The sequence below is a fragment of the Labrus mixtus genome, chromosome 6 (assembly GCF_963584025.1).
Source record: "Labrus mixtus chromosome 6, fLabMix1.1, whole genome shotgun sequence".
In the NCBI taxonomy this organism is placed as follows: Eukaryota; Metazoa; Chordata; class Actinopteri; order Labriformes; family Labridae; genus Labrus; species Labrus mixtus.
The window spans coordinates 13,770,494-13,788,784 of NC_083617.1; the positions used below are offsets into that span (position 1 = coordinate 13,770,494).

The following is an 18,291-nucleotide window of genomic DNA, read 5'->3' on the forward strand; positions in this document are numbered from 1 at the left end:
GTGTTTTCTTCATATAAGAAATTTGCTGCCATGTGTATCCATCTGGAAACTCTTTCTGAAGATTTTTCCAATTCAAAGGGCAGAGAATTAAAGTTTCAGATGAGAGCAGACCCCAAAGTCCTTTGGATGACAAAATCAACTAATAAAATGTAAATGTTTGATGTAGCCAGAGGCTGTTTGAGGCTCGGTAGCTTTTTGCAACATTGAAGTCCTGTCAATTATCAATATTGTCAATTTGACCAACATTCTATCACTGGCACAAATCTGGGATATTTTCCAAAATTCCTAGATTGTGCTTAAGCTAACCTGTAATACATGTCCATATTAGATAAATGGTTATGATCGGCATAACCTGAAAATAGTTCTTTGGCAATATGTCAGAAGGGGAAGTGGGCCAGACACTTCTGTCAGATAAAGAAAACATGAGGTTGCAGAGTCATCATTGTTTCCAAACTAGGGTGCAATTTGTGGGCGCATCTATCATCTAAAGCCACTTCTTGCTTCTTAAAAAGATATCAGATCGTGCTGTTGTAACCTGTTGTAGATTTTTGAAAAAGTATTATTTCACCTTAAAAGGAAACTGTATACTGTACAAGCCAAAACTGTCTAAAGGAAGGCGTGTTTTGGGATATTGGGCTATTAAAATAAAAGGTAGATTATTCTATTCTACTGTCAACAAATAATATGTTAAAAACTTAACTATCATTAATGGTAGTCAATGTGAAAAAAATCAAAAAAGTTGCAGTGTGTGTTAACAAAGGTTTGCAAATCAGTCAAAAGACACGAGCAAAGGAGAAACTAAACTGCTTGATTATTTGTTTACAGTAGGTTTTAAGAGGAGAGGTCCGTCCGACTGACGTATTCTTTGACCAACCGTGTCTCAGCGTCAAGCAGCGTTTGTCCAATCACAGAAGAGACACAGAGGCCCGCCCCCTCCCTCAAACTGCTTGTCGAGAAAGAACGTCATCTGCCTCATACATTTTAGCTTTAGCCACAATTAGCTAGTCGTTCAAATCACAGATAGCCTTACATTTTGAAACGACTGTTGTTCGTTAACAACCACGTAGCGGTTGTTATTTTTTGCGCGTCCTGTGTCTACAGTGCCAAACATGTATGTAGAAGCCTTATTCCGACGCAGGGACATACTGAAAGCCGAGCTGGTCGTGTGAAATGCAGGCTAGCCTGATCAGAGCTAGCTGACGAGCAAAGGGGGGCCGAGAAGCGAAAGTGGCTAACCTTAACGAGAGATAAGCCTATCACAACACGCCTGGGTACTTTTAACAAACCTGCCAACTGAAGCCACAAGACAAGGACCGATATAGCAAGTTCGTAAAGAGTAAGTGATGTTTGTTACACACTCACATTAACCCGTGAACGTGTTGAACTGACAACAGGTAAGCTAGCAACACAAGTGGCCTTATGTTCAGTTTGGGGACAAGTGACTCAGTAAACAATGTTGTCGCTCCGATTACATTAAAGCATTGTTGTGTGGAATATGTTTGGGTGATTATAATGCAAATTGTTCTGCTGATGGTGCACCAGTAATAATATGGGGTCCGGTTTTGTTATAGTGATTGACATGTTGTTGACATGTTTTCACACGTTTCACTGCAGATTATCAATGTTAGTTCATTATAAATATCATATATAACATGTAAGGTTATTAATGTTAGTTCATTATAAATATCATATATAACATGTAAGATTATTAATGTTAGTTCATTATAAATATCATATATAACATGTAAGATTATTAATGTTAGTTCATTATAAATATCATATATAACATGTAAGATTATCAATGTTAGTTCATTATAAATATAACATGTAAGATTATTAATGTTAGTTCATTATAAATATCATATATAACATGTAAGATTATTAATGTTAGTTCATTATAAATATCATATATAACATGTAAGATTATCAATGTTAGTTCATTATAAATATCATATATAACATGTAAGATTATTAATGTTAGTTCATTATAATATCATATATAGCATGTAAGATTATCAATGTTAGTTCATTATAAATATCATATATAGCATGTAAGATTATTAATGTTAGTTCATTATAAATATCATATATAGCATGTAGTGGTTACAACAGTAACATGGATGGCATTACTTGATTAACTTAATTCGTTGTAAACCACAGAATCTGGGTGAATGGGTCCTCCCTTTCATTGTATGGTTGTCCTGTGATAATGGTTCACATCATGTTGTGAAACTTTTTAATAACCAATATATACCCCCTATAGTCGTTATAAATGTCATCTACTATTACAGTCTACATAGCAGAGTTAAAAAAACTACCTCCTTCATGTTTTGTTTTCTTACACACTCTGTGTTGAGTGTTTATGAAACACCAGTAAAGGAATGAACTTGTTTTATTGCCTTGTTGTGGCTGCTTTATTGGGTTGTTGGTAAGTATGTGGCTGTGTGTCTGGCAGTGTTTGTGTGACAGTGTGTTCCAGAAATGGCAGCATCATCAACAGTGGCATGTTTGTGTTGGCACCTTGATGTCAAATCCTGCACTGTCCCATGCTGCTTGAGCCCATTACTACTGCCAGTGTTTTGGCCCGTCCAAAATCATAGAGGCGTTCATCTATTTACCTTCAGTCGTGTCGGATGATTGGATCACCTTACATGCAAGGTGTCAATCAGATAGATCCTTAAATGGCAGCTTGGAATATTTCAAAGATATGTGTCGAGTGTCCTGAGGGGTGAAGTGTGTGTTTGAGTCTCAGAAGAGGAGGACTGAGATGAAAATTAATTTTCAGATAACACTTTTTTTTTCTATTTCAAAATAAGCCAACATAAATACTTCCTGATATCCCAATTTATAATAGAGCATGAAATCTGGGAAATGCAAAACTATCCATAGTTCTTGTATCGCTTAACATTTTCAGTTATACACTTTCATAAACTGATCAGGCTTAGCAAATGGATGTTGTTTGACAGACGGATTATTATTGATTCAGGTCATAATGCACTTGAGTGGTATTCTAGCCTATACTTTAAATTGTTAGAAGAAATGTGCCTTCTTTTAACCTTTTAAAAGACAGCAGATGTGGCTTAGATTCGAGCAGGTTGATTGAGCCAAACGTTTACTTAATGCAAAATGTTAGACCCATGCAATTATATACACTTCCTATTTGAGAGAACCCACACACTAAAGAATAACATGACACATGTACTTTCCTGCTCTTCGGCTGGATTCTGGTGGAAGTATCGGCACCAGCTTCCTTGACGCCACTGCGAGGAAGATGACTGAAGCTGTCTGATCAAAGAGCCCTTGTTTTGGGAAACTGTCTGCTTTTGATGCGACTTAAGTGATGAGTCATCAAAGAGGGGCATCTGGGATATCCCCGGCCTTTTTGTTCCACCTGTACAATTAGTAAAAAAATTATTATTTTGAGGATTCAATAATATTTTTTTATGTCGATCAAAAACCAAGGCAGTGCATCAGAGCAGATCTTCAGGGTGTACAGAATTTTTACTCTTTTAAATCCTGATGTTGCTAACTTATGCGGCCCCTTTCGCCCTCAACCTGTCCTGCAGAAGATATGCAGTTTTTTAGTCAGACCACTACCAAATAAAAGCACGTAAAAGAAAGTCAACATTGGTGCTTTGGCTCAGTTAATAGAGAGGGCATCTTATGTACAGAGACTACATTTCTTGTCGCAGGCTTGACTCCCAGTCCTGGCGCTATTTTGGTGCCCGTCATGTCATCCTCCAATCTCTCTCCCCACATTTCCTGTGTCTCCAGCTTTCCTATCCTAATAACAGCTAGGGACAGCTATATTAAACTAGAAATTAGTTTTCATAGCCTAAAAAGATATCCATTCAAAATGATAACTTGCCCACAGCATTGAAGATAGCAGCTCAATTTGTTTCCATGCCATGCTCATTTTAAGTTGACATGAGAAGTAAACTGATTATGTAGGAAAGCATGTCCTGGACTTCTTCTTCAATCTTAGCTTATTGGTAGAAATTGATCATTTTAAGTTTGACGTGATGCTAACTGGTTGCTAATTTAACCAGAACTGGTTTGGATACAATCTTAGAATTCAACAAGGAGGTAAAGCCCTAAACATTGTAGTAGAGTTTGTGAACTGCTCAGTTTTTTGGGAAAATTGTATTTTGCCAATCGTGTATCAGGAATTTGGCCAACATTGTTCACTGATATACTATTTGCCATCATACTGAATATTTTTTCGCAGAAGATATAGTGTGTCAGATCAAAAAGACAAAACAATATTCAGACTATTCAGGCCATTCCTCTTATCTGGCTGTATCATATCTGCCTGCTGAGTGCATGATGGTAGTTGGCCATTTAGTCAGTGTGCATTGATTTTTCCACTACTTTTTTTTACATTGCTTGCACCAGGGGAAAACTTCAATATGAAAATGTTTCACCAGACATGAAGGCAGCTAGACAGACACATTGACACAACATGAGACAGACACATTGTATGATGCATTTTAGAGACAGCACTGTTCTTAGTAAACGGCACAAGTAGCATCCATACTTAAAGCTGTATATTTTATGATTAGACAGGTGTATTTATCCTTTTGGAAACCAAATGCAAATCATTGATTGTGTAAAGTTTTATGATTCTACACAACCATGCCACATTTTGCTTTTGTTTGCGGACAAAGAAGTTAATTTAAAAATGTGTTTTATGACCAGCAAGTTACAAAGCATGCAGTACATTAATATTAATTTCATTAACGCTGTCAATAAATTCCAACATAAATATTATGGTGTGTAATGTAAGATTGGGAAATGTCTGACAACATGCATCTTTAGTTTATATGGAGTTTGCATGTCCAAAAATGTGAACTTAAAATTTAGAAGACGGTCAATTTGTGTTCCTATCATTTAGGTAGAAAAGTTAACTTTTCTGTGTTGAACAAATACAGACATAAACATTTACTGGAGGACTGTTCTTCTTGGTAGTCCAGTGTTGTGTGTATTCTGTGTTTGATAGGTTAATCCTGTCCTGTGTGGATCCCATAAGCAGCTGACTGTTAAATTGAGTTAGCTCGTTAAAGCTGCCCTGCTTGTCTGATGTCTAAGACCAGTAGACCTGTCTGTTAGCCAACTATAAACTCTTTAACAGCTCAGCCATCCACTTCATTTCACGTGTTCCATGTTAGAAAAACACTTTTATGGCACGAGTAAATCAGAGCGAGGTCAGTTTTGACACCTAAGCGGGAACCTGAAGCATATATACTGTATGCACTCCATGAATGGCCAAACCTGCAAACAAAAGGACACACAGACGCATGGCTGTGCCCTTATCTTGTCCCATGCTAAAAGTGTAACCACCAACAACCACTGCTTCTGTTGCTAAGGAAACCACTCAACTGTCACTCCAAGCTTTGTATCCATGGAAACATCAGACTGGGTGACATCACTCCCTGGAGTTACCAGTGTGCTTATAAGTTATGCATGCAGGTATTTATTTTTTATGCGAGACCATAAGGGTGTTGCGCATATTTTAGCGCTGTTGAATGTGATTTGTTCTGAGCTATTACTGAGTGTGTATGTGCTCGCAACGAAAGTGAAAGAGCAGATGATTTGGTTTGGTGATTTTTGCACATGGCTTTGATATGTGCTCTATAATGAGATGAATGTGTGTTTGTGTGAATGCATTTATTTTCAAGGTAATAATTCAAGTGTTTTGTGCAAGTGATGCTTCTCAGCCTTTTGATATGTGATCAGTGGCCAATTGTCCCTGTGTGTGTAGGCCAACACAACAACAAAAACAAACCTGTTTTATCTGAGTAAAATGAATTGGAAGTCATGAAGACCACTTTGGTACTCATGCTTTTCTAAAAAATAACAAAAAATACTGAACCTGTACCACCGACTTTCTGTTGAAAGTTGAAAAGCTTTCTTTGATGATGGAGGGTTGATTGCAATGATTTATAACTTGGTAGCATTATTTTGTTTCATGTTTATTGATTGCCTTTAACCTCAAGTCATGGGTAAACAGAAATGTTTGATATTGGAAAGCTGGGCAGTTTGTATGCTATAAAAATATCCTTTTCCGTTTAACTTTTTTTGCCCATAGTACTGGTGCTACAGAAGTTGTTGTCTTGAGCCCAAGACAAAAACTCGTAGGAAGATATATAAATGTCTGTTACATCTCTAAAAGCGACCACAAGTAGTGCAATTTATCATTTAAATGGTAAATGGACTTGAGCTCGTATGGTGCTTTTCTAGTCTTCTGACTTCTCAAAGCGCTGAAAAGGCTGTGACTGGCAAAGGACATTCATGTTGCATGTCCATACACAAAATCCGAACCTTAACAAGAAACATTTTCAGATAAACTTTTTTAATTATATGACGTAAACAACATTATTTGCCATAGGACAAAAACATATTTGGGTTGGGTTGTGAAAACACACACACACCTCTCTCTCACACACTCTCTCTCCCAAAAAAAATGCATCTGTCTTTCTCTCATTGCACAGGTATGATCATTTGAATCACAGACCAATTTTCTTGTACCACGTGGCGTGGCACACATATGTCTCACTGTACGGCCTGGTTGGCCTTAGCCAAGTCTGCATAAAGAGCGCTGAACATTGAGTTTGCCCACAGCTTGTTAGTAGCCTGTATTAATGTAAAAGTTTAAGTTAAAAGTGCAGTTTTCCAGGCCAAAAGGCCATTAAGCGGTGCGACAATCAATAAGACTGTGTAAGTCTTCTATGGTCTTGCATAAGATAAATATATAATCAATTAACATAGCGTTGATCCAGAATTTCTCAGTCCTGTCAAGCAGCCTGATGATGCTGTGCATTCAGCTAATGCGGATGCAGTTATGGACTGAGAACACATCCCCTGAATTACTCCATGGAGTTTGTTAATGCGCTCAATGGCTAGTTCTCAATGGCCAAAGAAGCTTTTAAGCTAACTCCTCAGTTATTTTTAGCACTAAATAAAGTGGCTGTGCTAGAAATGGTGAGGAATGCTCACTGTTTGGTTGAGCTTTTCTCCTTTAGCCCTATCAGGTAAAAGTAACACATGTCAGTCTTGTTAAATATCTGACCATGCATCATTAGTTTACATGTTTTTATTGTATCTACTTCAGGTTTTCTGTTAACTTAAATACCACTAATTGCCTGAAATGACCTTTCAGTTTTAGAGAGGTATGTTGCCAAATAGGTCTAAGCCTTTCAGTATGATGACATTGAAATGGAAGAGGGTAGTAAACTATGTGGAGGCTAAACAACACGAAACAGAGATCACCTGAAATCACATTTCTCCTTATGTACTGGTATAATTGATGATCATATCTCAAGAAAGTATTCTCCCAGCCTCTGAGTTTGTGTTTATACAATGTTATTTGTACTACTTCCTGCTGCTGTCTACTTCTTTATTTATATAAATATGGTAGCTGATATTTTCATGATTTCCCGTGATGATTCACATGTTTTTTTTTTTTGCTGCCCCTTTGATGTAGTGTATGAATGGCCATGTGTTGCAAAACCCTGCTTCTTTCAGACAAATAATTGAACCTGAGTTTAGGTTCATCAGCCATACGATTAAGTCAGCATGCAGGATAACAGGCCCTGCCACTTGTTCACTGGTAAATTGATTGAAGCCATAATTATTGTAATTGAATTCAACTGTGTGAAAACTTCCCCTTTAAAGAAAGACCAGTTGCCAGACCTTGCACTATCCAATAGAAATGGAGATCAGTCACACAGGTGGTAACAAAAAGAGCACAATGGTTTCAGGAAACGACCAAATCCCCACTTAAACTTATTTTACAAACAACTGTACGAAGAGTATTTGATTAATATTGATATTTTTTAAATATAGAATTTGGGCTGATCTGTAATTATAAAATGAGGAAAACAGTGAGTCAATAGAGATGTCTACAATCTATTTATCTTCACCATTTTGCAGATTAGCATTTTAATCTGTATTAATGTGTCATCAAATTGACAATTCTGGTATTGTGTTACTATACAGATGAGTTAATTGACTTGTTTTCTGATTTTGTCCTGTGTCCTCACTGTTCTCTCTAGGACAGAGCCATGGGTGCGTTCCTGGACAAGCCCAAGACGGAGAAGCACAACTTACACGGCGAGGGAAATGGCCTTCGCTTCGGACTCAGCTCCATGCAGGGCTGGCGGGTGGAGATGGAGGACGCTCATACATCTGTGTTGGAACTTCCTGCTCCTGGAATGACTGACTGGTCCTTTTTCGCTGTGTACGATGGTCATGCTGGATCAAGGGTCGCCAACTACTGCTCTAAGCACCTTCTAAAACACATAATCAGTGCCAGCTTAGAGGCTGGAGCGTCACAAAGCGGTTCAGATAGCTCCAACAACGACCACCCAGCCTCAGTTCCTCCTACAGTGGAGGCTGTGAAAGCTGGCATCCGGACAGGCTTCCTGAGGATTGATGAGCACATGCGTAGCTCCTCTGACCTTCGCAATGGCATGGACCGAAGTGGCTCTACAGCAGTGGGAGTCCTCCTGTCCCCGGATCATTTCTTCTTCATTAACTGTGGGGATTCCCGAGCAGTTTTATACCGCAATTCACATGTGTGCTTCTCCACACTTGACCACAAGCCTTGCAACCCTCGTGAGAGAGAGCGGATCCAGAATGCAGGCGGCTCAGTGATGATTCAGAGGGTTAACGGGTCACTGGCCGTATCCCGGGCCTTGGGGGACTACGATTACAAGTGCGTGGAAGGCAAGGGCCCAACAGAGCAGCTGGTCAGTCCAGAACCGGCTGTGTTTGAGATGGTTCGGGCCCCAGAACAGGACCAGTTTGTGGTCCTAGCATGTGATGGCATCTGGGATGTCATGTCCAACGAGGAGCTGTGCGAGTTTGTGAAATCTAGACTTGAGGTGTCTGATGACCTGGAGAGGGTCTGCAATGAAGTAGTGGACACCTGCCTGCACAAGGTGGGTACACATTTGGTTATGAGTATGAAGTTTTGTAAATTACTGTGACTTAGCTAATGGCTTCTGGAGATTGGAGTTTGGGGAATTTGACAGAATCAAGTCCTCGAAGACTCGCCACAAATGGTTTTAAAATGATTGTGTCACTGAGAAGCTACTCAAGTTACAAACTATCTGTTTAAAAGATGTGCAAAAATGTCAGTGAAGAGTTTTTCCAGAGCTTTTAAAAGCTGAAAAGGAACTTGCTGTTCAAGCTTCTGTGTCCTAGAGTAAGGATTTCTAAAATACAAGAGAAGGACAAATTCAAATCTGTATAAGTATGAAGTGTCAAACCCTTGCCATCTGACAGCTTGAGAGATCGCTGTTGAAATCCTGAAGGTTTCATCAGAACAGGAGATTTAGTGAGTTGGGAAAACATTTGGTATAAAATGTCTTGTTTATGTCCCGTTATTGAATCTGAGCCGTCTGTTATAAATGCTGCCTTAGCTGTGTGAGTGTAAATTGCTAAATTATTTGTGCCCAGAAGTAACCTCCACTATTCCTTTCAGCACCACAAGTGAGCCCTTCTCTTACATACTCTGTCTTTTGGTTCCTCTCTCCTCCCGTCTATCTCAGGGGAGTCGGGATAACATGAGTGTTGTGTTAGTGTGTTTGGCCAGCGCTCCCAAAGTGTCAGAGGAAGCCATGAGGAAAGACGCTGAACTCAACAAATACCTGGAGTCTCGAGTGGAAGGTGAGAATGGATGTGAGGAGAACGAGGATGATTGCTAAATCTATGTGCAAACGAAGTGAGATTGAGGAATATGATACCGGTAGTTGCTCATTTTATTCATCTCTCTTCCATCTCTTCTGAAAACCAGCTCTGTGGGTTAACAATTGTATTTATAATCAAAATACACCCAATATTGTTGTTTGATGGATGTAGTAAGGATTAACATTTCTTTATCTTGGCTTCTAAAAAGCTTTTTCTTGGAGACACAGGATCTCTCTCCAGCTGAAACTCTGTATCATATCTGTATGCATGCTTTCTTCACCGACTGACCCCGGCATTCTCTATTGTCTAACCTCCAGCCAAGTTTGCTCCGGCTCACAGCAGAGGAATGACACCATCATGACCCCCGTTTCCATTTCAGCAAGCATCTCCCCTCTTTATTCCCTGTTCACCCCTCTCCTTCATATGCTCTCTGTAAACACATCTTTCTCTCCCCTCCATCCCTAAAATGTTTGGAATGGAATCACTTCACCTCCTTGTCTTTCTCTCTCTCGTTTTCTTCCTCATTTCATTTTTTCTCAAGATTATAAACATGGTGCAGATTATTGCCTCTGGGTTGGTTACTGTTCTATTGCACAAAACCAGCGCTGGTCAGGTTTCAGATTTGGGCATATCAAGAGATATATTTTCACATTTCTACACTTTATTAATGAATCTTACCACTGGTTCATACCTGGTTCCATCTTGGTTCCACAGAATGGAAAAACCTAGGTTTCATATTAAGAACTTACGTTGTTGTGTTGGCTGTACAGTATATGTAACCACATGTGGTAATGCTGGATTCATTTCAAAATCTTTTAAAGGTCTTACAATGGTTTGCCATGCACTCCAGAACAGATTTGAATCATTTTACATTTCATGTTAAAGCACTGTCATGTAAAAGTTTGATTTTGTTTCGGCACAGTAGATGTTTGGCTTCAGGTACTGTCTAATACTGGAGGGTAGAAATAAAGTAGTTGGAGAAAGAAAGAAAGCGGGAGAGGAATGCTCTGGCTGAACATTGAACTGGCCTCATGCCACTCTCAGCTCAGTTGCAGGCCTCTTTGTGTCACGGTCTCCCCCTCTCTCTGTGTCTCAGACACACAATCATTTCCACAAATTCACTTGTATGGTTTTCATCTTCACTTCCTTTCTCCTAATTTATCCCTGTTTTTCCTCTATCTCTGTCCTCTACTCTCCTTTCTCTCTCCTCTCATATCCCCAGCTGTTCTGGTGGTTCTTGGCAGCCACCAGCTCTGCTAATACTGACTCGTCTTACATATCCGTTGTTGTTTCAGAGATGCTGTCTCGGCCAGGAGAGGAGGGGTTTCCGGACCTGGTAACAGTGATGAGGAACCTTTCCACCGACAGTGGCATGCCCACCCTGCCACCAGGGGGAGGCCTGGCAAGCAAGTAAGGACAACCGTTGGTCTAAGTGATAATTAGTACAATATCCTGCAATCATAAACATCCTGCAAGTTCAAGGAGTTTGGAAGACATTGGCATTACTATTTAATTTCTTATGTTCATTGGCTTATGTTAATGGGTATGCTCAGCCAAGGTAATTATTGTTATGTTAGAACTACCTGCCTTCCCTGGAACAAAAATTACTTTTTTCAAATTTGCAGTAGTTACAATGACAGCAAGATGTTGTTCCTTTTTTTGACAGGGAGACGTTACTGTTCCTTCTTTTTTTCACTCGCTTTCCCTCTGTTGTAGCTTCTGTTGTTTGAACTGAATAGCTCAAGAGACCAAAGGCTGTTGGTATCTGTTCTTCCCACAGACGCAGTGTTATTGAAGCAGTTTACAACCGTCTAAACCCATACAAGGAGGAAGATGGGGTGAGTATCAGTAACCAGGATGAACTCTATTTCCATATGTGATATGAAATAATCTTGAGGCTTTGTGACACATCTGGGATACAAGCAGTCTAACTTGTTCCATTTGTCTTTTACACATGGGTTTCAGTGGTCTCTGAAAACCCGTTATGATATTTTGAATGATCCCGTCTGGTGGACCAGACAGCCAATTTGTGTGTAAGCTTCACTCTCCAAAACCGCAGCCGATGAAGTATTTAAAGTGACTTCAGAGATGGCTGTGAGCTCACCTCACCCTTCCAGTATGTTAAACATCTGTTTTTCTGTGCACAATGCATGATGCACACCTTCCTGTCAGCTCTCTTAATCGGTTATTCATGCATGACAACATGGCTTTATCTAAAGCCCTTCTAGTGGAACTGAGAAATGCAGGTGAAAACATTCTCTTCCACCCTTTGCATTAAAGAGTTGATCAATTTACCCCCCCCCCCCCCCCCCCCCCTCCTCTGCCGTCAATAATAAACAGTCCCACAGAGCGCCCCTACAGGCCTGGAGCACTTCCATTGAAAGGCTGGATTTGCACTGCTTGTCTCTTGCAGTTGTCTGAATATGTGTGTTTTTGACTATTGTTTATTTTCAGCGTATTTGTTGTTAATGCAGTTGTTTGGCTTCATTCGCAGCGCGTCTCAGGCTTTGCATTTGTTTTGGACGTTTGCCTTTGCTTTTTTTTTTAAATATCAGCGTTTCGGAATTGCTGCGCGTTTCTCTTAATGTGTTCACTTCAAATAAAAGCTGAGGCCTCCTAATCTATAGGGAGTAAAGGCTGTGGCCACACTCAGAGAACAAATGTTGGAGTCATACCAGCACGTTGTTTCTTCTTCTCTATGACATAATAGCTGAAAAGCAGGAAATGATGACACCTCTGTGGTCCCGTTGCCTTCTGTTTTTGCAGCTTATGGGTGGTTATCTCTGTGATGGTGTGTTTTGTGTTTTTAAATGATGAATCGAATGTTCCAGGAAATGGTGCTCTAAAACTACAGTCCTTAGAATCATAAGCATCATTTCCAGTGAAATTATAAAATTGTCAACTTGTTTATAAGCAGTTAAGTCTGATGAGTCCTCGTATGTCTGTGTGTCTACTATTGAGGGATTTATCACAAGTCCTGGTGGAGGTGGAAGATGACTCAGAGAAGACGTGTGTGTTTGTTTGTTTTGGAGATTATGCCTGGAGTGACTCTGTGTTCACCGTGTAGATGTTGTCTGGGTTTGTCTGTAAGGCTGCAGAGACAATGACTGCAGAGAACCTGCCCTCTGCCAACAATCACAGTCACCACCACACATTTATGGAGGCTCATACACACATGGTTGAGTGGCATTACTTTTGTAATAAGTCTTTATTTATTTTTTTTAGTAAAAAGCTACTGACTCTATCTTCTATCTAAAGGCCATGACACACCAAGGAGATTGTCGGTGAGCGGTCATCGCCCTAGTTTTTGAGATGTGTCCAGCTCCGTTGCTACCCGTCAGCCCCCGTCGGCCTTTTTTTTTTGACTCGAATCGGCGTCGGCTGTCGGTGAGAGGGATCTCCCTGATTGGCAGTTCAGAGTTTCATTTATCTCCAGCTCTCGACACGGCTTCGGGAAAGCCCCTTGAGCCGGCCCCTGTAGTATCCACGCTTTCACCCATTAGTGCGGTTTTTCCTTTGTCGCCTCAACCTCGTCTTTTCTTTTCCGCTAAGACCAAGGGCTGACAACGCCTGTGCCATTTTCAACTTTCTGTCAGACATTATTCTCGATTAGTAGGCTACCTATAATACGAGTGGTGTGCGACAGCGCTGTGAAAATCGTCTTCTCGTATCATAACAGCGAGCTACCGCCGCCCCTCACGCATGCGCAGAACGTATACGTGGTGGTTGGCCGTCAGCTGTGGTCTTTGCGGCCTGTTCTAGTGCAACCTTTTGTCCAAGACGTGAGGCGACGACACAGGCACCCTTCGTTGGCACTAGTTCTTTGCCGCCTGCTTGATGTGTCAGGGCCTTAGCATCCTTAATATGAGTGCTCCTGTGAACAATACCCACATTGAATGGTTTTTATGTTGAGATATTTCTTACAAATATGTCACAATCACTCGACCCAAAAACGTAGTGTGCCTAAGCACACAAAGAGATGAGGGTTATATGGACTTGTCTAACTGTGTGTTCACCCTCTGATTAACGCAGCCCTCCTGTTTCATTTGGTAAGTGACGACATATATAACTGTGACACCCCTTTCCCATTCTTCTTCCAACCCCTCATCTATACGCGCACACACACACACACACACACAAACACACACACTCATTCTTACAGGCATGTGAGTGGCGACCTGCTGCACATACTTCCCCGATCAGTCCATCAGTCTCCACTCCCAGCTCTGATGTACCTTCTAGCATGTGGAGCTCCATTTAAAGTTGTAAGACGTCTGTGTGCAGACATGACTGTCCAGGTCGGATGCGGATGAATGGTCATTGTCTCTGGTCCTGTCTGTCCCTCTTCTCACTCCACACGCACACAAACACGCATGCACCAGCCCCACACGCATGCACCCTGTCTTCCAGTCTCTCCCCACTTGTGCACGCGAGTATACAGCGGTATGCCTTTCTGTGCGACACCCTTTAATAAGACGAAAGGGCCGTGGGTTTCATGTGTCGGTGTATTTTTGCAGAAAGAACCCATACACTGAGGTTGAAAGTGTTCCCTGGCTTAATCTGCTGTTACTGCTTTTCCCTGTTGTTTTTGTTGTGTTGATCAGAAGACAACGTGGCCTTTTGAAGTCAAGGTTTGGAAACAAAATCATGAAATGTTGCTGTAAAGAACGTGTTTCTAGATTTGATAAGATATGCCTTTTTTTTTTGTCCTCCTTCTTTCACCTCACTTTCCCTTTTCTCATTTCCCATTCTTCTCTCCTCTTCATCATTTCTCTACTCATTCCTCCTCTTCTCCTGCCGTCTCTCCTCATGCAGAATGGAGCAGATTTGGAGTGCCACTGGTAGCTTCCCAGCACAACTGCCTGACCCAAACAGAAAAAAAGAAAAGAAAAAAAAACAGGACCACTTTCCACACAAGATCACATCCATAGTCACCTTTTAATTTCCTCTGGGATCTTTTTTTATTTTTCACCCACACTGAGCGATCAATCAAAGACGAAATCCTGCTTTTAAAACAAAACAACACACCCGTTGTGGAGGACTCACAATCGGTTTCATTTGTTCTTTTTGTAGAATACAACAGGGAAATAAAAAGGAAGAACTGAAGTGATGTTCTGAGAGCAGTACTACATATACCATATAGTGATCAGAGAAGAGGCAAATGAGCACAGATTTCTATTGGCTCTTGTTTTTTATTGCTTACTTTGTGGTGGTTGTTTTTGTGTTGGATTGACGGAGACTCTGCTTTGAACGCTTTGGTGCTCGTCTAAGAACTGAGAGAGAGAGAGAGAGGGGGAGAGAGACACAACCCAACAGCTGCTCAGCAAGTCATTACTAAACCAGCTACTTATGGATAAGATGCTAGACTCAAGCAGTTTGTCTGCTGCATTTTTTTTGGCATTATTTGTTTTGATTAGTGAACCTCACTGGCAACATTGGACCGCACCAGCCTCCGACTCCCACCTCTCCAGTTCAGACAGGCTTGGGGTCCAGAACATTACTGGTACTCAAAAAGAGGCCCCGGAGCAAGCCTCTAAGAACTGATTTCAAACTCCTGATGGCCATCCAAAAATGCCCCGGAGTTAAACACCTCACATTCACCTGAGGCTGAACACCTGAACGAGGGGAGCACTCTCAAGAACCGAGTCCGTCTGGCAACAAAGATTCCATTTCGGCTCTTCTGTACCGAGTCCAAACTAAAACAGGATTAGGAATCCGATGGAGGCTGTTGACTCTTCTTGCACGTCCCTGCTCACTTTTCTCTCCTCCAGTCTCTCAAAGAATATTATCAAACGTTCTCATTCTTCCGCTTTGTCTGGCGCTCTTTTTGCTTTCCTTTCCGTTTCAAACACATGACAGAACAAACTCAGCTGTCATTTGTATCAACAGACATCTCCAGAGTTGTAAGCTTTTCAACCTGTTTGTTGTTTCAGAGATAGAAAAAAAAAAAAATTAGAAATGATATATTAAATTCCTATAAATATAAAGATTGATATATATTTTGAGTTGTTTCATCTTAATTCCCAGCCGTGGTGTTCGTTTGTGGCCTAATGCGATGTGGTCTGTGTGTGCATGTGTAGACAATTTAGAACACAGAAAAAGTTGCACACAGTGTTACCACACATCAGATTTCCAAAGACAGGGTTTGTTTTTTTTTGGTAATGGAGCTCTAGTCTCCTACTCGTCTTCTTCTACTTCAAATTTTCTTCTTCTTCTAGTCAACACTTTCAAATTCCTGCTTCTGTTCAAACTTGCCTTTTCTATTTCTTAAAGATCCTGTTTAAAGAAAAACGAAAAAATGCCTTCTTTGTTTTGATTGAAACAACTCCATGAAAAAAAGGTTAATTTTATAACATTTTTGATATATAGAAATGGCATTCTAGAGTACCTTGGCTGTGGTACTTATTATAGATGGGTAAGAAAACAACAAGGGGAGCACAAAATAAACCTCTTACAGCAGATTTAGGGGGAGGTAGGATTTCCACTGTATGGATTAAAGGAGGGACACTGTAGGACAAAAGACAAGAGTCCCAAGAGCTGTTCCTGTCCTTGATTTTTTTTTTCCCCCACACAGCTACCTTCAAAGACTTCACCCCACAGGCACAGGATGATGAAGGCAGAGAAATCCCTGGTTTAGACTGTTCGGATTAACCAGGAGTCCATTTCATTTCTGTCAACCCATGCACTAATACCTGAAACTTCAGACACAACTATTTGTCAAAAAAACAAAAAAGCCTCCTGTATTTTATGCAACTGTGCTTATAGACGAAGTAGACACACGTACTCTTTTCTGTAGATGCATTAAAATAGTATTTACAAAAATCATAACATGTACTATTGTTTCCAATCATTCACTGGTAAAGTCCTTGTGCTTTCTAAAGTGGCCGTATTGGAAGAGAAATAGCCTAACAAAGAGTTTGCTGGCTGATTTATGTTCTCATGGTACACTTGCTCTTGTTGCCATATGACAAATAGGTACTTGAATGTGTAGTTCTTTTGCAGTTGAGTTGTTTTAATGGGATGATTGATTTTTTTTTCTCTCCCTTTGTTTTGTGGTGGAGGGGAGCGGGAGGGTTGGGGGTCTCTATAGCTGTGCATGTTTTGTGATTGAGTGGGGAGTGTATTTTGTGTGTAAGTGGGAAATGTTCTTGCTGGGCAGATGGGGATAATGAGGGCATGTTCAGTGTGGTGAAACACAAGGTTAGAGAGGGAAGGTGTGAAAAAACAATTTATTTGAAAGCCTCAGTTTATAAATCTGTTCTTTATTCTATTAGAGGGATCATTTTGAATTTGTTGTTTCACAATATTTGTCCTAAAGTTGAATATAATCTGTTGTGGACTAGATTGGATTTCTACTGGCTCTTTAACATCATGTTGGGTTTCACCACACTGAACACAGTCCTGAAGTTTAGGTTTATGTTTCAGATATTTCAGACACTGGGTTGAGCGAGGGATAACAGGAGGTTAGGAGGGAGAAATGTTTATTTTTTTTGAATGTATTTTTTTCTTCTACCATTATTCACACTGATTCCACTGCATGGACTGAGTACAAGCAGCACTGCAGCACCTGTAGCTCTCCTCATCATGCCGTCATTTAATGATGTATAACAAGATCTTTGGGTTCCCTTGTGTTTTGGGGGGGGGGGGGGGATGACTTCATTTTCTGTCTGAGGAAAATACTCATACATGGGAAGATCTGATGGTTTTCAATGGAAACTTCTGAGGCTTGAAAAATCCTGAATAATTTAACCCTGACTTTGAATATGTCGAGTAAAAATAAATTGATGTTGCGTATTGACTGTGACCGCAACAGGCCAGCGAATAATTTGGAAACAGTTACACAACAGTTGACATAATAAGATGACATTCCTCATGTGGGCTTTTAAGGATAGAAATCAACATGTGATCTATTTCTCCTTCTGTCCTCTCTGCTCACTCTTTTTATACAAGCTGATGTGTGATGGCAGTGATAAATTCCACACTTGTTTTTTATTATTTTTATTTTATTCCTGTGCTTTTTAGCTCTTTTAAAAAATGCTGTATTTTGAGACCGAATGAGGTAAAGATAAGCTGATTTGAAAGTAATTTATAACCCACTCACCTTCACCTTTGACTTTTTAGGAGACTAAAGGGAGGTGAGGTTTCTGAAACACAAAGGGTATTACCATCCCTTCTTCCTGTACTAATTTCCCAGTATGCTAATGTGATGTTACAGACCATACAGTGAACATAAACGTCAATAAATGATGGATTTAAGTTGAAACTGGTTAGAGTCTCAGTCTCTTTTGTTTGAGTTCCAGATGATTTGTCAGTTTGACTATTTTGGGAGCATACATACGAGCATTATTTTGGTGTCCAAAAATGAGAAAGAGGGGCTCTGTGTAATTGATCTGTGATTATTATCCAACACTACAATTTCACCAGTGTTGGAGGAACTATTAAAGAAGAAAACTACAATGAAAATAGTTGCTAGTTTTAATTTTAACACTGTAACAATAATTGAAAATAGCCTACTATGATATGTAGGCCTATGCAAAAAAAATTCAAATGAAAAGTTTTGGGTTAATTTGCAGGCTTAAAACTCATGCTGTTGTATAT

General features: G+C 40.2%; 1 protein-coding gene across 3 annotated transcripts; it reads left to right on the forward strand.

Annotated features, from left to right (window-relative positions):
* Window positions 1-940: 940 nt before the first annotated feature.
* On the forward strand, window positions 941-15,692 carry ppm1ba (protein phosphatase, Mg2+/Mn2+ dependent, 1Ba). 3 transcript variants are annotated; one of them, XR_009673280.1, is made up of 7 exons: window positions 941-1,336; window positions 8,055-8,942; window positions 9,555-9,672; window positions 10,989-11,103; window positions 11,474-11,531; window positions 11,659-11,809; window positions 14,509-15,692. XR_009673280.1 is itself a non-coding variant. In XM_061040112.1 (7 exons), coding segments are annotated over exons 2-7 (1,188 nt in total). In that variant the 5' UTR covers window positions 941-1,336; window positions 8,055-8,063; the 3' UTR covers window positions 14,510-15,692. The 3 variants fall into 3 exon arrangements, 2 of the variants coding, with proteins under 2 accessions (XP_060896095.1, XP_060896094.1); XM_061040112.1 differs by lacking the exon at window positions 11,659-11,809 and adding an exon at window positions 13,726-13,742; XM_061040111.1 differs by lacking the exon at window positions 11,659-11,809 and having other exon boundaries at window positions 942-1,336.
* Window positions 15,693-18,291: the final 2,599 nt, after the last annotated feature.